General features: G+C 39.0%; 1 protein-coding gene across 1 annotated transcript; it reads left to right on the top strand.

The window, feature by feature from the left end:
* The first annotated feature begins 203 nt into the window (after nt 1-203).
* Nucleotides 204-2,942, top strand: snai2 (snail family zinc finger 2). The gene is made up of 3 exons (XM_072678983.1): nt 204-434; nt 638-1,153; nt 1,970-2,942. Exons 1-3 carry the CDS (start codon nt 356-358, stop codon nt 2,149-2,151), a joined length of 777 nt encoding a protein of 258 aa, XP_072535084.1. The 5' UTR covers nt 204-355; the 3' UTR covers nt 2,152-2,942.
* The last annotated feature ends 17,365 nt before the right edge of the window (nt 2,943-20,307 follow it).

Here is a 20,307-nt window from a genome sequence, read left to right on the forward strand (position 1 = left end):
ACCCGTACTCCGGCCAAAGTCCAGCCTCCTATTGGCGAACGGCTTGTAAAAACAAACTTTTAGGCGATCCCGGCGCAATCGGCAGGCTCCTATTAGCCAATCCTATGACAGGAGGCGGGACGCCACTATCCAATCGCAGAGCAGGAAGCGGGGTGTTCCGAAAAACAGGTGGGAAAAGAAGTCACACGTATTTACTGCTGCTAGCGGTTACTTGCTAGATTGTGGAAGTTGGCTGCACTGAAAGATGACTCTCTGTTGGACTACGCAGTGAGGATTTACTCTGTTTCAGTGATTTGTCATACTGGGGAAGTGTCGAGGACCGTTATACTGTCTCCTTTTCACAGAGTTTTTCAAAATGCCGCGCTCATTTCTGGTGAAAAAGCATTTTAATTCCGCTAAGAAGCCCAACTACAGTGAACTGGAGAGTCCAACAGGTAAAAAAGACTCGACAAATCTTGAAGAAATATAGCGAATTTACTATAGTTAATTAATCTGCCCGCTGAGGTAGCTGACTGATCTACATAGCAGTAGCCTATAGGCCATACGTTTTTAACTCCTGAGAAGAGTTTTCGTTACCAGCATGTAAAGAGTTGAACTTGTTTTGATCGTTAAATGTTTTGTTTTTCTTTTTTTTCAGTGTTTCTGTCACCGTATCTCCTCAAAAGCCTGCCAATGCCCGTCATACCTCAGCCTGAAGTCCTGAGCCCCGTGGCGTACAACCCCATCACCGTGTGGACGACGAGTGACTCTTTGCTGTCTCCGCTGCCCAGCGACCTGTCCCCAGTCTCTGGCTCCCTCTCCCCGCTCTCGGACGTCTCGTCCAAAGGCCGCGCTGGCTCGGAGAGCCCGAGGAGCGGCGACGAGGACGAACGAGGGTCTGCCAAGTTGGGCGTCGAGGACACGGAGAAGTTCCAATGCGGCCTGTGCGCCAAGTCCTACTCCACATATTCGGGACTGATGAAGCACAAGCAGTTGCACTGCGACGCGCAGGCAAGAAAGTCGTTCAGCTGCAAGTATTGTGAGAAGGAGTACGTGAGCCTCGGCGCCCTGAAGATGCACATAAGGACACACACGTTGCCCTGCGTTTGCAAAATGTGTGGCAAGGCGTTCTCCCGGCCGTGGCTGCTTCAAGGCCACATCAGGACGCACACAGGTGAGGGAAAAGCTGTGCCTCTCTCTGTTAAATGTCATGTCTTACATTACTCTAGGTCATAGCAGTGGGCCCAAAAAAGTCTTTATTGGCTTGTAAATATTTAACCAATTCCCATTCTTCCATTAATCTACTTCACAGAAGAGCACCAGACTCCCTGCATCTGCTTAATTCCATAACTTCTCACAGCAGAGCACTTATTTACTCCCATGCATTTACTTTATTTCCCACTTTCCATAACCATAGACCTACACTAGACTTTTATGAAAGTTAGTCATAGTTTGTTTATCAAATGTTTAGCCAAGCAAGTGTAATGCTTTAAGAAATGAGTGCTCAAGCAGTAGCAGGGTTTGGGAAATCATAGTTTGGTGACTTAAGTAAGGCAATGTTTGATGGTAGAGACCTAAGGGAATGGTGTTTTAGAAGAATTGGGGTAATAGACATTTTTGGGTAAGTGTTTGATAAGTTGACAAAGCAAATGGTCTACTGTAAGGTCTGCTCATAGTCTTAGTTGGCTACATAGAGCTGTGAGTGAGTATACACAGAGTATAAGTGGACTTGCCCAGCCAACCCAAATGTCTCCAAAAGCCTCCTGTGTTGACTAGAGACCTGCAGTGCTAATTAAACTCTGTACAGTGTTCATTTGCCTCCTAGACTAAAATGAACCTTTGAAAATGTTAATTAAACACTCTTAACATTAGGTGTTACCCTTGTCTGATTAGCCCATGTCCACCTTTGATTATTCTACTTTTGGCTGATGATTGTTACAGACTAAATACATTTGCATCCGAGCACTGACGTGTGTCACTGTTGTGCCAGGTGAGAAGCCCTTCTCGTGCCCTCACTGCAGCCGGGCATTTGCGGACAGGTCCAACCTCAGAGCCCACCTGCAGACCCACTCAGACGTGAAGAAATATCAGTGCAAAAACTGCTCCAAAACCTTCTCCAGAATGTCGCTCCTACACAAGCATGAGGAGTCGGGCTGCTGCGTGGCCCACTGACCAAAAAAAAAAAAGCACTGAACAGTTTCTTTTTTTTTCCCCTCTAAGATGACACTCTTTGCGCAGGACAAAAAAAGACTGTTTGATGAACACCCAGTAGCCTTAACTCCATGTGGATCTGTGACCGAGTCTTCTGTTCATGTCAGTGTAGAAAAAAAACATCACTCCTGTTTATCATGTGCTCCATCATGTGCTTCCAGTTTGAACAGTATTCTCACTGTTTTCATCAGTGTTGGACTTTTTACCCTTCTGCGTACTGTAGTATTGTTTACTGTTATGTACTATTTGGGAGGTCCTAACAGGGCCTACACATGCTCTCACTTGAGTAGTAATTTATGCCAACTATTATCCATTATTGGATGTTTAAGGGTATGATAGTAACTTTGTTTTTATTGCTGTTATTGTATTTCATAGCAGGTGTGGTGGTGTCCAAACCAAATAACTAAGGACCAAAAAAAAAATACTAAAGCCATTTGCTACAGAGGGAACAAGTGCAAAACAAACATCTTTTTTTTCTGTTGAAAATATTTAAAGTATTACATAAACATTACATGACAGTACACCAGCATTGACATTTGCAATGCTCTCTCAAGTGCCTTTCAAAGCTGTGGAATATCTCCAGAGACTTTGCCCAAGTGTTTGTAATCAATATTTTTTTAATACATTTGAATGTATGTGTGACTGAAATGATTGTATCTCGACAGTATGTGTTTAAAAGTGGAATGGGTGATTATTTTTGTATTTTTTTTTACGCTTAATGAATAAAAAAAGATTTCAGATATTTAACACTTCATCTTTTCTTGTTATTAAAAGAATACACGTAATTGCCCTGTGTTTGTAATAGCTTATAGCAATTGAATAGGTCTTGCCATATCACAGACAGCCTAATGATGATGTCACCATTTCTATTCCTGAAAGGCAGGTGTCCAGCACTGATTGGTGCTTTCACGAATCAGATATCTGCTAAACATGTCAATTAACCATTGAGTTCAGTCAGGTGTGTTTATAGGCCATGGAAATAACTAGAGGGTGCTGGACACTGGCCTGCCAAGACCAGAAATGATGACTCTGGCCTAATATATACATGTGTACAGATACAGAAATGGTAAAATAATTAATTCCACCTGTTAAACGTACTGCAAAAACATAGTTCTGACTTAGTTCGCTAAAAAATGACTATTTCAATTCTTTGCTTTGTGTTGTAATTCGAAAGGTGGTGATTGTGTCCTGTTGCCATAGCCCTGATTCATTAGCAGGAGATGTTTAACACATTTTTTCACCACTTGTTGGCCTATGTGACTAAGAGAAATGGGCTGTGAATTGAAGGTTAGACTTAAATGGAATACAGGCACTGACTGGTTCCAGAAGGTGTTCACACATATCAAGGAAATGAATCAAAGTAAAATCAGTTGGTTCAGGGTTTGGATTGTTCCATAGATACGATACCTGGAGACAAACATTCTGAGAGAGCATTAAAGCCTCTTAAAAAATGTTGTCCTCAACATTATTATTTAATTTTCATTTTCTATCTTAAAATTAACGCAAGACAGATCCCTATAGTTCATTGTAGACTTTAAGATGTTGAAAAGCTATTTTGCCCAAAGGAGTTCCTCATAAGGACCCTAAAGAGCATTAAAGCGTGGGAACTTTGTTTAAACAGAACCAACCAGCTGCTTGAACCTGCTCTTTGTGAACCTGTTCAAGTCCCAAACAAACCCTAAATGTCACACTTCTTCCCTATGTTGATCTCACTTGCCTGCCATTTTCTTTGAAACGTTCTTGAAAGGACATCATTGTGGCATTGCAAGTGAAAATGTTCAAATGATCAAATTATTAATCAGTACACTGGCAGTTTGGAATCAATATAGTAATATTCACACTTAGACCCCACATTAAGTACATACATTTGGTGCTATTTTAATTGAATGAACTGAACCTCTACTAATATATATTTTAAAATTCATATACTAATACGAAGAACATGTAAATATTGAGAATAGCTCAACCCCCACCCCCCACCCCCACCCCCCGAAATCCTGCTGTCAGTAAAGGCATCAAACTGTGTGTTGAGTATTTTTGCCTGCTTGACTTCTCTGCCATGAATGAGCACTTGTCTCCTAGCCTCTTGGGCATGAACTCTGCACAATCTGAGGAGCCATGACTCATGTCTGAACTATTCCAGGTGTTGAGCACGACAAAACATTTTGATTACGTAGCTCTAGGCCCTCAAAGCTGCCCACCACACAATACAGGTGTTCAAGAGACTTAGCCTACAAAATGACTTCAGTGATGTGTGTCAGTGTCTACTTTTTTATAGTCATGTTGTACTAAATGAAAAGTACTCCTGCTCCTTTAACTCTTAGTGACAGCACCTGATGTTTTGTCAGTTTCTCAGATTAACATATGATAAAAAAAGTCCCTTGTTTTGTTTTTTGTTCACCTGTTTTTGAGAAGCTCTTGCTTTTCACATTAAGCTTTTGAAGATGTATCAAGACAATATTTGTCTGACAAAACTTACCATCAGCACGGTTCCTCAAAAGAAATAATCATCACTCTCTCACTTTATCCATCTATTTCTCTTTCAATAACAGCAGTAGCAAGAAACCATAGCAGATGAAACCAATCAGCTGGCTGAAGCTCTGCTGGTCTTGATCCACATCGTGATCTAAAGAGCCTGACCTGATGAGAAAGAGTGTATTGTTTCTCTCTGGGTCATTCCAAAAGCCTGAAGCCTCAGCCTGTTTACAAAGGGCAGACATTCATTTTTGCAATGTTCTGTTCGCTTTTACCAGTTTACTTTTAATATTTGCTGCTCTTTAGATCAATGGCACTGTGATTTTCAGGGCAGTGCAGAGACCCTTGGAGTAGCACATGAATCAAAATTGTAAAACACCATTAACAATATGACCCGATAGCAACAATCAATGTCTAAGCATCCTAACAGAAGGAATAGTAATGTTACAAAAACACACTACATTGCATAATTACACTGCAATCTCCAAAACATTTAAATGAAAACAAAAATATCACAATAATTATATAGCAATTATATATTATATATAACAATGATATATTATATATATTATATATATATTACAATTATTATGTGGTTGGTGTGGCGCAACAGATAACACCACAACCTGCCAGTGAGCTACCACATCATGTGGGAGACCAGGGTTCGATTCTCGGTCTGGGTGACTATGCTGCGCTACACCAATAAGAGTCCTTGGGCAAGACTCCTAACACTACATTGACCCACCTCTGTGATATGAATAACCTTGTATGTCGCTCTGGATAAGAGCGTCTGCTAAATGCCGTAAATGTAATGTAAATGTAAATTATAGCTTCACTGAAAATGGCTGAACCCTTTTATCTAACAACACTAGTCTGTAATTTAGAGATGATGGTTTTTACCTATTATTAATCAAAACCTGAAAGCTGTTGAACACATCTAAACTTCTGATTCTGATCACCACGCACTGGCAAAACACATTCAGTCATTTGGCAGCATTTAGCTCAGAGACCCCTGATAATGTCACATTACACATACTGTATGATTTCTGACTTAAGCTGACTTTAATACTGAAATCCTTTCACAGAAAAGTTTTTACTTCTGATTGCTGAATCTTGCTTTCTACCATAGCCAATGGTATCAAATAGAAGTTAACACAGACAAAGAACACAAATGTTAGCTCATAGGGTAATATAGCTACTCTCCACTATTTAAACCAGGGATCGAATACCCCAGCTGGGCAAATCTATATCACTATGCCAATTTTTAAGTGTATCTATGTGATACAATTAAAAACCTGAAGACATTTATAGGTGGGCAAGTATTTGACTCATTATGGGTAACACTGCTCTTCTTTAGATTACAGTTGAATTCTCCATACATAACATTACATTAGAGAACTAATGACAACCAAGCTATGGTTTATTGTTTATACAAGTTGAGTTCCTTTTCTAAACATGGAAAATAATGCATATCACCAATAAGATGTTGTAAAACACCCACCTGTAAAACACCAAACTGCAAAAGATTTTTGTTAATTAAAGGTGTTTATTACTGCTACAAAGACAAGTACAGGTTACAGAAATGAGAATCTCAGATTAAACTGTAACTACTATAGCATACCCTATCTAAATTACCTAAATACCTTGTGTTTTTGAGAAATTATTTCTTCTTTTAAATTATTTAAAAGTATTTTGACCTCAGGAATTGTTTTTAAGGGATCACTAGTACCTGCAACCTCCATCTATTAACACTCACATCATGCTCAAAACCAATTAGTGAAAAATATGCCATTCCTAATAACCAATGCTACCACAGCAGGCCCAATGTCTTTGCTGTTCAAACTAGATCTTGTCCAAAGCACATGAAGTCTAACTCAGCATGTGACAGGGACAACAGAAATCACATGCCTCTAAGCAAATTACAATCAATTTCACTAGCATCATATGCTCCCTAACACAGCCCCTCTATTCCTGCTTAGACATTCTGACAGACAGTCATACGTGGCTGCAGACACACTTACTATACCATTGATATATAAGTTTTAGTGATTCTCAAAACAGAACAGGGTGTCCTGTTATCTTTCACCAGTTTAAACTTGGAATCATCTTTTTTTTTTGGACCCTATAAAAATAAATATGACCAGTTTTTTTTTTTCAAGGGTGGCACAGAGATGCAAAAGGTAATGCGCCAGGTGTACAGTGACAGGTGTCTGGAGATGCGGGTTTGATCTGCTCTGGTCACTGACTATGAGGAGTTCGTTTTTTTTCGTCTGGTGAATTGGCTGTACTAAATTGCCCCTTGGTGTGGGTGTGTGTGTGAGTCCAGAAGGATGTTCCTGCCTTGTGCCCATTGTTTCTAGGTGGGCTCCAGACCCACCCTGACCAGATAAATGAGTGTTTCTTTTTATCTAGAATTTAACTTGACCCAATTGCAGCACTTCTAACAGACAATTAGGCTGTGGGTCTCTTTTGTGTATTAGGTAAGTATTTAAATCATTCAATATTCAGGTAAGCCCTCTTAATAATCAGTTCTGACCTTATCTTTTGCATTTAAAAAGAATTCATTGCTTCTTTAAGTTTAACAGCTTTGCCAAAGAAAAGTTCTTGCAGCAGTAACGTACAAAGGACATCTTACTTTGTGGATCTCCATTGGTTGAAGGCCTACAAATCAAAGGATACTCTTGTTCTATTGAACAAAGTAGTAAGTACTGATTCATATTAGTATATGATGTTTATATCATGACTACAGTGCTTCATCTATTCCCAAGTATTCTCAAGTAGGTTTTTTAAAAAACATTCGGGTCATGACCGAGTTCCAGGCAGAGATAACTCATTCCCGCATAGGGAATAACACTCTTTCATCTCAGTGAAAAATAATCAGCAATGACAATCCAGTCAAAAGCTAAAATCTTCTAAACGTTCTAAACCCATCATTATTACAAGGTTTTCAACTGAGCTGAACATCCTATATTGTGTAAATAAATGAAGCCAGCGTTGAAAATCCCCTTACGATGAGTCATGTCCTTAACCAAGGCGTTGGCCTATGCTGTTCCACAGCAATGTCAAATCTCACAGAAAATGAAACTAGGAAGTGATCGATTTACATCTCAGTCTAATCATGTTGAAGCCTGTTTTTGTTGCATGGGTCTTATCAAAAGAGACAAAATATTCTTGAATAAACACAATCCCCTAAAAATGTCCCCTAATGTTCCTGGCATTATAGTCAGTAAACATGTCTGAGCAGGACTCACACCAGTACATGAATCTCAGGCCAGTGCTTCAAGGTATCAGGTGTGTCCTCACTTAAATTGTGTGTACATCTCAGCATCTTTATCCCTGCTGCCTCCTGTCCATTTGCAAACAAACACATTGTTTACTCAATCATGAAGCATGGTCTGTATTTGTTGTGTATTCAGTAGATTTTATAAGCTACTTATTTTGAAAGTGCTGACCTCAGCTTCAATTGTCAAATTGTGGTTTAAAGAGTGAATGCTAAACTGTAAACCAGAGGGTAAACCAGTGCAATATCTACAATACAAATATAGGATTTCTGGATATGGACCACATTTAACTTCTTTTTGTTTGTATTCTTGTTCATGGCAAAACAGTATTAAATCTGAAAAAATATGTTTTCTTTGTCAACAATTATGTGGTACCCCTCCCTAACATCTGGACAATTTTGGTCACATTGTGCTTGGTTAGTATCAGCAGATCTAAATGTGTCTGCTGTGTCTGCCTATACAAGCTTAACCCTAAAAACTCCTCCAATCAGTCCATGGGACACTGATAAGACTGTCTTTGTAGCTGGATGACTAAAGGTCTTTTATGACCAGACCAGTGTTATTGATGTCCTGGTAGGTTTGGATGCTTTTGCAGCCTTCATTTTATAGTCATAATATATTAGTAAACTGGCACACTTTGACTGACCAGCAGTTTCAGCAGGCCTCAATCCCAATTTTTAGTTTGCAACAACAGAAATCAGGGACGTTTGCATACATGAACTCTAGCTGAAATGTGCACCAAATTGGACAGGAGCAGGAGCAATCCTTATAGCAGAAGCTATCCTTACCTGAAAGGACTGGCATTGCTATTAAAGCAAGCTCACACATAACCAAGTATTAGAAAAGAATGTGAGTAATGTTTGTGTACATACTGTATAATCTTCATAAATACTGCACCTTCAACAATGGAACCACTAAGTTTCTAGATCTTAATTTGGTGTCTCTGTTGAAATATGCCAGTATTGTTCTGATAATCTCCTAGCTTAGTTTGTTCTTTTAACTCTGAATCTACAAACTGTTTTATATGTGGTCTATATTGGTTTAATAAAAAATCTGTCATGGTATTTATGAAACATAATTGGACCTATACAATACACTTACAAGAGACTATACAAGAGACTGTCATATTATTATCATATTTTAAGATAATTCAATTTGTGTACAATGGCTGATGAAGGATCATAGAAGTCTTTTACTCTAGTAGCCTTTCAAACACTGAGCATACTGACAAGTCTCCAGGGAAGAACCCTAAATCAGCAGGGAAATTTATAAAGCATGAACCATTCAGTGAGCTTGCTAAAGTAAAATAACATGAATGGAGCTGTAGGAAAAGACCAGTGTATCTCTGGCCAACACTTCATTTTGGAAAACAGCCATCAGTTCTCTATGACACATGATTATGTCTTCATCCTGAAGCTTTTGATATTTGCCATAGCACAAAGGAATGTGCTACCAATGCCCCAGAGATACACTGACTCCAAACTTTACCCATGATCCAACACTCAAACACATACCCACACACACCACTGACATCACCATCAAATACCATTATTTGTAGCTCTGTATTGCCGTGCCTTACAGAACCAAAACCTTAGCAGCTGAAAGGAAACACTGGGATCTTTCGGCTTGTCATACTGTCACACACATACACATAAAAACAGTAACCAGGAATGTCCATCTAATCCCCTAACATTTCTCTTTGGTCTGTGAGGTTTGTAAAGACAAATCCAGAGTTGTCTGTGAAACAGCAGGTGCTGCTCTGTCTGCTTCTTTTCATCTGCCTCTCAGTTAGTATAAACCTAGGCATACATTCCTTAACATGGTTTATAACCATGTTTTGCTTTAACCTCAAACCTAACTGTAACTAATAAACTTAACTCTACTAACTATACTTAACTAAGTATAACTCTAGGCACAACCTTGGGTTAAGTATAACCAAATACCTAAAATAGAAATACATAAAATAGGACTCTTTGGAGCAGCACTTTGCCTAATGCCAGGTGTGGCCTAGAGGGGTATACAGCCCCAAGCCCAGCATTGAGCTGTGGAGCAGTGGAACTGTGTTCTCTAGAACGATGGTTCTTCGTTCAATACTTTTGGGATGAGTTGAGGAGTTTGAGGAGGATGAGGTGGGATAGTGATCATCCAATATCCTGACCTCACTAACGTTCTTGTCATTGAATGCAATCATATTTTCACATCAATGCTCCACATTTTAGTAGAAAGTCTTCTCTGGACAGTAGAGACATTTACTCCGACCAAAATAGGATAATCTATTTTTTAATATTCTTGATCTTGATAGAAACAATAAATGAGCAGGTGTCCCAATACGTTTGTCCATATAGTGTAACTCTAGTAATAACCCTAACTTAATATATTTCTCCTGGCATAAACATAAATCTAATCTTTATGTATACCCATAGGCATAACCCCAACCATAAGCATAACCTTAGCCATAACCCAAAGCCTAAGAATACAGTCAACCAGCATTGCAAATTAGGTTTATTAACAAAATTTACAAACTTGAAATTGTTTTTGTTGCAATACACCATTCAAACAAAAGCAATTTGTATGATCTTCAACCCTAAGTGTAACCCTAGGCATTACCCTAATGCTAACTTCAACTCTTGGCTACCCCATCCCTAAATATAACTTTAGTCATAAACCCTAAGTATATGTAATGTTAGGGTATACATATACCCTAAGTAACTATATTCAATTCTAGGTATGACCTTAACCCTAAGTATAAACATAGGCATAACCTCAACCCTAAATACAACTCTAGGTATAACTTTAACCCTAGGCATAACCCCTGGCATGACCGCCAACCCTTGGCATTAGGCCAACCCAAAGTAGGTATAACCTTAACCCTAAGGGTACCCTTAGGCACAGCCTCAGCCCTAAGTATAACTCTAGGTATCAACATAACCCTAAGTATAACTGTAGACATGACCCCAACCCTAATTCCAACTCTAGGTATAACTTTGACCTTGAATATAATCATTGCCATTAGCCCAACTTCAAATTCAACTATAGGTGCAATCTTAACTCTAAGTATAAACTTAGGCATGATGCCAACCCTAAGTATAACCCTATGACCTCAACCCTGAGTAACCCTAGGCATGACCCCAACCCTAAGCATAACCTACGCATGACCTCAACCCTAAGTATAACTCTAGGTATAAACTAAACTTAAGTGTAACCCCCTGCATTATCCCAACTCTAAGTTTAAAATAATGTAATTCATGATTACGCTTAAAAGAATTATTCCTATGTTTAAAAGAATTCCTCTTCCAGAAGTCATCTTTACCTCCATTCCATGTTAACATGTTAACACAATGTTAACAGCTATGTCTCAGTTACCGGACTGATTAAATGACTACCTAAAACATTTTGGTATCTTCTTATAGTTCTGTTTTATAGGTATCAATTATTAGCAGACTACTGGGAACTTCTCGCACATTGAGTGCATCTCACCATTATAACAGCGATGCCCCACAGGTCACTGATGCCAGATTCGTCACCTAATACAGTCCATGCCACATCGTCTCTCTAGTGTCATCTGAGCCAAGGGTGGTTATTCCCACTATTAGGTAAGTGGTCATAATATTCTGATATATGTGTATATATACTGTATAAATGTGTGTGTGTGTGTGTGTGTGTGTGTGTGTGTGTGTGTGTGTGTGAGTGTGAGTGAGTGTACTTATGTGGGTGTGTGAATAAGGCAGGCAGAGGTTCATCTGCTCTTACTCATTAGGATGTGGTACAGACGGTGCTCCTTCGTGGGGGAGCACTTGTACAGACACGACAAGGCACTCTCCCCTGCTCATGATTTCCACTAAAGCACTGAGCACTACCTGAGTCAACTGCACTTTCATTGGGTTTGATTCACTCAAGAAGTAAAGCTAGCATGTCATAATGGGTTAAAGAACCTTATCTTGCATAGCAACATTTAGAAACACCAAAGCTTGTAGTTTGTTATCCCCAATCCACTAGGCCAGCTAACATATTGTTACATTAACTAATCAGTTCACAGCTTCAAATTAAATTGATTGCTTTGTAAAATGTAAAATGTGAAATCTTCATAATAAAGGAATATTAATAGAACATAAAACGTATTCTTACTTCCACAAATCACCATGGTTCAGATGTGAAATGTATAGGTAGTGCAGGTTTGGTATACTATATACATCCATCCATCCATCTTATCCACTACTTCATTATCTAGGATGCAGTGGGTCTGGAGCTTGTACTGGGCGAGAGGGCGCATGTAAATCGCAACCATTAACACACTCACACCACCTCAATTGCCCATAATCCAGCACTGCTACCTGCTTCAGACTAGTCACACACCCTCCATTATAGACTACATTGAAGTTTACATGGGCTCTAATTTATATCTAACTATATTCTTATTGCTGCATTAATGATAATAATAATAATAAGAAGAAGAAGAAGATGAAGAAGAACTATAATTATATCAGTACACCTGAACATTTATTACTATCACTATTTATCAAACACCATTTATAAGTAATTTATTAATGCTTTTGACCAGAGAAGGATGTGTCCCCCTTGTGACCTTTGGTTCTTCCCAAGGTTTCTTCCTCTAGCTTTGAGGGAGTTTTCCTTGCTATTGTCCAGTTTGGCTTGTTCACTTGGTTTACATGTTTGTTGTGTTGTTGCTCATTTATCTTACTGATTTTTTACTGTAAAGCTGCTTTCATCAGTTCTAAAACATTAGTGCTGTATATTTGACATTTAAGTTAATTTGATATCTTCTGTGACGGTGTACAGAGTTTTCAAACTGTGTGTTATTTGCTACTAAATGGCCAGATTATTAGGTGGTGGACATATTTTGAGAAACTACTCTGGTTGAGTTGTCCCTCAACAAAGAACATGTAGTATTATTTTCCATTCAAAACACCCCTGTGATGTGAGAACCTGTGAGTTCAGACACACATACAAGCTTGCTCTAGACCCAGATAATGTCAGCCTCATCTGCGACGACACCACCCACTCAGACAGGCAGAGTGTTGGAGATATGAGGGTGAGTTATCTTCAGCAAATCTGAAAAGGGATCTGCAGGACGAGGCCTAGCACAGGAACCTCCTCCACATGGCTTAGTGAGGAGCACAAAGAGAAAAACATTACAACAGGCTCATCAGGCAGATTACTTGTGATGTTGAAAACATGCTGGCCAGCCACAATCTGACTATTTGACCTCGGTTAAAATAACACGTTTGTCAAGATTCAGCAGTCCAATTAACAATCAACACGGGCCTATTTGAAATTCAGCACACAGTACAGAACCCTCTGCCATCTACATGAGTATTGGCATCTACACATGACTTAAAAAATTCAGACAGAGGTCTGAGACAGAGAATAGAACCCCAGTGTTTTATGGAATTCCTGTTGGTTTTTTTAAGAGTGTATTTTTGTTGTAAGGGTGGACACACCACACATTTAGACAGAAAGCAATTATAACACATATAATGAGTTTATGCTACAAAAAAACACTTTAGTGCAGAAAAACAAACTGATATGAAATTTTAGGGAGAATTTTAGGGAGATTTTAGGGACACTTACAAATTTGATAGAGTTCAGGGAGAAGGTCCTCTATTGCTATGGTTCACTACATGTGTAGAGTGTATACATGCATACAAGTCTCATTACTTTTTTTTTGCTCTTTTCTACCTCTCTTATTGGGTATTGCCTCAATCACCCTCTTAGGGTGTTTTCACTCCTGAAAGTCCAGACCAAGGTTCGTCTTTTTGTTACATTGCATCCATTTGGTCCCAGCAGCAACTTCAGACACGGTATACAAACTCAACTAGCTCAACTTCACCAAATGAACATGCTTGTCATGCAGAAATTATATCATAGCCGACAGATAAGGAGACAGCATTTTTGTGCATTTTTTCAAGCTGACTTTCTACATGTTCATCAGATCATCATCAAGTTTCAATTAAACATTTCATTTCCTCCTCTCCTCTTGTGCTACCATGACTCATTTTTGCTGCTTTTTCTTCTTCTGTTGCCTGATGGTTGACGATAGCCTGCCTCAGCCTCCTGTAATTGGTCTGAAAGTCAGAAGGCCAAGCCCACCTCCAAATGTTGGTCCTTTGGTTCGGACTGTCTGGACCATAGAAAGAAGCACAGAAAGTATCAAATGTTTAAAAAAATATTGGAAAGCCTCAGTTTCCTAAGTAGCTATATCAGAAGGCTAAGAGTTCTTCTGATACTTCTGATCAAATTCCCAACCTGGAAAATCTATTCCAATTGTGAATGGTGATGTAGCCAATAGACATTTTTGTTTTGTATTAATATGGCCTTACATGTTATTGTTTTCAGTAGCACCTGTTGGCCAGTGTTAATGGACATACGAAGAGAAAAGTGTGACTTCATGAGAAGAGTAGGCTGAGTATGCTTTTACTCTATGAGTTTTACATTAAATAAACATTTTTATTTTTCAATCTAAAGTCTTTGACATTCTGTTAGCAACAGATATCATATCCTCAGTAAAGCAGCTGTCTTGACCTGATGGAGGAACAATGGTTTAAGCTGCACCTGTTACTGGTTGGATTGGCCCACATTCACTGTCACCAAAACTAAGAGTCCTTAGGGCTAAAGTAGAGCCATTACTAAATGTGGAGAGAATGTAGATATGGTTCTGTTTAAGAGACATGTGCTGTGTTGGGAGGTATTTGGTCAAAAAGAAGAGTTTATTGGAGATCAAAGCCGATTGCTGCAGAAAGGCATCTTGAAAGTGCCTCTTTCATCTGATAGCAGCAGTGGCACGTCTGCCTCGTAATCTCTGCTTCTGGAGCTTGGAGTTGTTCTTATCATGGTCAGCCATGGCTGGAATTCAGACTCCTGATAATCCTCACCAATCACATGGAAAGTTTGTAAAGAAAGGGGCAAAAGAAAGAAGTGTATGTGTAAATTGTAAAGGAAACAACATAAACCTAGACCAGCAATGGCCTTTAATTGTATGGTCTTATTTGAGCAGTTATTTTTTAAGTTATTTTTTCTATTTTTGAACTTTTTTAAGAAGGGAGTTGGTTCTTTTCTCTTTTTTCTTACATTTTAAGTGAATTGAAACAAAAGAAAATCTTTAAATAATACATAATAGAGAAAAGGGACATTGAAAACATTTTGATTTGTTTATTTTCTTTGAATATTAAGACTTTTAAGCCAGAATTTCTCAAAAGAAAACTTTTGTTTATAAACATGTCAGTAAAATGAAATTTCCCTGAACTGAATAGTGGGGGAAATTCTTTACTGTCCCGTTGTCTGTGTTAATTACTTGTCGATGATTCCCTTCCTTTCCATGTCGTAGAAGGCTGTAGTGTGCTGGGCAGTGAGTAATGCAGCCCTGGTGCCTGATGCAGTGAGTGCTGGAGCGAGTGCTGACCTTGTCCTGCTCGCTGTGGGTCTGCGGGATATGGGCCGGGGACAGGAACTCCCAAAGCAGACAGTGTGTCTGCAGGCTCACAGCTCACTCCACAGTAGAACACTTTGTTCGCTGCCACCAAGGAAAACTTAAGACAACAAAAACACACACATTCTGGAAAAATGAACATTTGAGAAGGGCCCCCTCGACTCTTTTTCCCTCCCCCCCTCTTCTTTAAATCTTGTGCTCAACTTTGGGGCGGTAAATAATATCCTCGTCCTCTCCGAAGGGGTAACATTAACATATCTTTAGTGAAAAGTGGCTTCAGATAACAGAGAGGCAAGACAGTAATAATTCATAAATCACAAGGCCAATGAGCCTTCGTGCCTTTTTCAGATGCTGTCCTCAGGCTGTATGGCAATTTGAAGCAAAACCCTAAGGGAGCAAACATTTTAAAGCCATTACTCTTGGCTATCACCTTTATTTTGAGTGAGATAAGGAGCATTGCGTTTTTTGCGGAGCATGGATATAATGAAAGCTATTAGCAAAAGGGCCCAGTATGTTTGCAGTGAGTTGACGTAAGTAGCATGACTTAGCATACTAAATGGCAATACCATTCAAAATGCCTGTGAAGTGAAATAAAAAGAAATCAAGGAGATATTGAAGGCAAGTTTGTACACTCTCTCCACACCACACCCTTCTAGAAAGAATTGAAACAAAGGAAGAGAGAAAAAGAGAGATTTTCATTGCCTCGGGCTGCAGTTATCCACCTCCACCCAGTTGTTAGGGTGCGTCATGCCTCAATAGAGTTTAATAAACAAATTCCTCTCGCCCTCAGATCAACCCCTCAAAATATAAAAATGCTTTAGCCTCGATGCAGCAGCCTTTAAGCTCGATGGTACAGTGGCACTTTGGAAGCTTGTCCTATACTCTGTATGAAGCAAAAGAACTTGGCGCCAAAGCAGGTTGCCTGCCTTCGGCATGCCGCCACGTGCCCCACTGCACCTGATCGGCTCTGCGGCACATTCCTTACCTGTGCAACAGAGAGGGACAGAGAATGAGTGAGCAAAGGCAGGTCTGAGCATGGCCCACCCAGACACTCATACACTTGTTCCGAGGGCTGCAGGTGTAGTTGCTATAGTATGGCAGGAAACACCGGATAAAAAACTGGTCATCGCCTCAGCTGGCAATGGTTTGAGTTGAAAAAGGGGAGGAGATGAGGGCCATTATGTCAGATCTCTTCCCCAAATCTAAATACAAATCTAAAATACAGCTTTGTGGTCCCCTCGCCAAAATCCCCACTGTAAATGACACATTTAATTACAGAGCCTTGTGAGTCACAGAACAACAAAGTCATAAGTTAGCACTGCTGTGACGGAAGCTCTATTCTGCTGTTGAATAATTCAGTGGTCAAACAGACTAACAATGCTAAATGCTAAATGCTTCACTCAAGATCAACATTTTGTCATCAGGAACAGAGGTGAGCAGAATTCTATGAAACAGCAGCGCGGATGATAAGTACACATTATTGTATTTAGTCATGTATTCTGTTACAGGGACAAAAGTATTCATTTAGAAAACATATAGCATGCACCTAATGGCACATGGCAAAATCACTGCTGTTGTAATTGTACTTAATTCACACTGTTACTGGTGGGCAGTGTTCTTTTTTCAATGTGTTTCATTAAATTTGTAATTTCCGGCTAATGATGTGTGCCATGTCATGCCATGAAGCACTCATGCAGTGTAATACAATTCCAAGGCTAAGCTAAAAATTTGGATGTTCTTTTCAAAGCTTTAATGGTAGGGTTAGTTGTGTTCTAAAAGTATTCTAGCAAAAAAGTAAGCAGGTAAAAAAGTAACTGTATTCTCTACACTTTTCAAAAATGCAATAACTAACTACACATTTATTATCATAATAAAAAGAATAACATTCAGTTATCAGTTATCTTGCTGTGTAAAAGTGAAACAAAGCATGTGTAAATCCTGTAAAAATCAGGTCCCATCCTATTTTTTTCTTTAACACCTAAAGTATTTAAGAAAAAAATAGCATGCAACAATCTAATAATCTAATCTACACTCATTCTGTTAATTATTGACTTAGTTTGAGCTATCTGTATGCTATTAACTTTTTGTTCATTCCTTGCATTTTGATTGCATCTTGTGATATGCCATCTTCACCACTTCCCCACACTATATTCTTTGACTGCCGGGGGAATTGGCTGACTGATTGCATCTCATTATGAACACAGACACAAAAAAGAAAATAAGCATAAAGACAGGAAAATAAATATGTCTCTGTATACTTTTTGTATCTGAGAAAGTAACTCAATTCTGGGCCCCCTTGGCCCCAGGCCAGGGACAATGTACTCGTTTGACCCCTACTGGCAGGCCTGGAAGAGGTGAATGAAAACTATCACACATATGTATATGACCAGGTGCTCCACGCTGACCAATAACTTGTTGAAAAACAATGGAACTATTATTAAGAAACATACATTCACAGGCCACAATATTGGAAACACCTACTTTGAAGCTCTACCTTAAAGATGTTCAGTTAGATAGACCGTAGTTCATCTATTGCGGCACAAAACCTCTGGCTCTTCATTCTTGGACCAATCTCAAACTAGCAGGGCCACTGATATGTATAATAATGAGAGTGGGGTAGAGCAGGGACCACTAATCTTTATCTATACTGGACAAGTGTGGCTACAGGTTTTTATACCAATCAGGCTGAAGCACATCTAATCCTTTTTTTTAATCAGCTGATCTCAGTCTTCAAACACTTCCTTAGCCATTTGAAAACCTGCAGCCGTATGGACAACTATCATGCACAACTGTCACGCACAGATGAACATTTGTAATTGTATACATATACAGTATGTAGTGGAGCTATTAAGGTTCATAAATTTCATGAAGTAGTTGAAGAGTGGAGGTACAATATATGTATAATAAAGTGAATGGATGGTCAACAAATGGCACTGTGGCACATAATGTAGTGGGCAATACAGCTACCCTCCAGCAGACTAGGGTTCAATTCCCTACCTGGACAGCAACAGCATGTTGATCTAATAATAGTCTGTGGGCCAGACTCCCAATGTTCCATTTGTCTACCCTTGTAATATGTATACTGACTAACACAGAGGGTTATATAGTTAACACTTTAGTTAATATATATTCTTCTTTACGGTTTTCTTTTCAAGACTACAGTTTCACATACTCAGGATGAGATACACCTTTACATTCCTCAGCACCTCTCTATCCGCCATTGGAGGTGGTGGTCTGAAAACACCAAAGGTATTGCCTTGGTCCATTCCCAGTGCTTATGTGAAAAGGACAAGAACAAACTAAATACCAGTGAATCTTACATCACTGACTTCGGACAATGACTACCAACAACACTGCCTGCAGGCTAAAGGGGCAAGAGATTATAGGAGAGGAGCTTGCTGTTTTGGCAGGTTCAGGCCTGTGCATATGAGTGCGTGTGCGTAAGTAGGGAAGCACTTGCCGTGGCAGGTGCACAGAGTAGATCTGTGGAGTATGTGAGCCTCTCTCTTGTTGTGGAGAAGGTAAAGGAATCCAGGTTAGGACAAGTCACAACTGCCCTTTTCAGATGCTTCACCTTGTGAGACATACACTGTGCTCATACAGTCTTTAAATTGCTAACTCCTTTCTTGATGTTAAGAGTAACATCTTGACGAATTGCTTATTTTATAGTAACTACTAGAAAACATTCCATACCTACTATATGGGTATGGATGTAGGGTTCGACTGCTGTTAATAATTATCATGAATTCACAATTACACAGCAAGTGTTGAGTATTAGACTAAACACAATCCTAACAACGCTCAATAAAAAATATTGAACTGTGTATTTTAAGAAGGAATAGCCATAAAAGTAAAATGATCTGCCATACAGTTGTCATACTCTTTAGGCTCAATTTAAGGGGCCGATTCAACTTAACTGATATTTTTTATGTTGTGTGTGCAAACAAATCCCACACATTTACAGGAATTACAGTGTCCCATGCAATTATGTTGAATGTTATACAGATAAATTGTGAAAACAATTACCTCAAGACCTGAAGTTACAAACTGATTCATTTGTAACTCATCATTAAATGTGGTTTATACAAATTCAATTATGAATTACATACATACATTTGTGTGTGTGTGTGTGTGTGTGTGTGTATGCGTGGCTTCAAATCTCATAGGTATGTGACTGCGTGTCTGGTCCTGTATTGGCAGACCCCTGTAATTGCTCACCGCTAAAAATCACCTGTGTGTGAAGGCCAATCAGAGCCATCAACAAACAGCTTTAATCCACCATGGCAATGCTGGGAACCTCATCCATTACACTCCAGCTGAGGTGCTTATAAACTATTTTATTTCCAAGTATTTTCTTAATCAGATCAGTTGAAAACCAGTTGAATTCAGGGTTTGAGCAGGGTTTGGGTTTAATATTTTCTTATGAATTATTTTGTATAAACTATGAATTGCATATTGCTGAATAACTCAACACTGTTCAATTCTCATTTATCTGAATTATATTAATGTTTTATACTACACAGAGATGTGAGTTAGTTTTTTAATCTTCTATTTGTTCCCAGAGAATAAATATAACTTTCAAATGTGTACATGGGACATACCCATGTAAACTATAAACAAATCAAAACAAATTAATTTGTGAATAGTCTTATGAAGAGATTTACCCATTTTTCTCTGATGCTTTTGACAGTAACCACCAGAAAATGGAGCAAGTCTACATGGGTTTGTGGTGGTTGTTAATTTGGCCATACAAAGAATCCCACTCTTTTTCCTTGTTTTTTTTTAAGGGACTGTCAGAGTTAATTGGCTCAGGACTTACTAAACTAAGAGGCTTACCTGCACAATTAAGCAAAAGAAAGGAAAGTTTAAAAAAATTCAAAAAATATTTGTGTTGCTTCCAAACCTAGTATTATTGTA

The sequence above is a fragment of the Salminus brasiliensis genome, chromosome 5 (assembly GCF_030463535.1).
Source record: "Salminus brasiliensis chromosome 5, fSalBra1.hap2, whole genome shotgun sequence".
NCBI classification, from domain to species: Eukaryota; Metazoa; Chordata; class Actinopteri; order Characiformes; family Bryconidae; genus Salminus; species Salminus brasiliensis.

Coding starts and splice junctions, on each gene's coding strand:
- snai2 (XM_072678983.1), top strand. CDS start 356: ATGCCGCGCTCATTTCTGGTGAAAAAGCATTTTAATTCCGCTAAGAAG. Junction 435..637: donor TGAACTGGAGAGTCCAACAG/GTAAAAAAGACT, acceptor CTTTTTTTTCAG/TGTTTCTGTCACCGTATCTC. Junction 1,154..1,969: donor CCACATCAGGACGCACACAG/GTGAGGGAAAAG, acceptor CTGTTGTGCCAG/GTGAGAAGCCCTTCTCGTGC.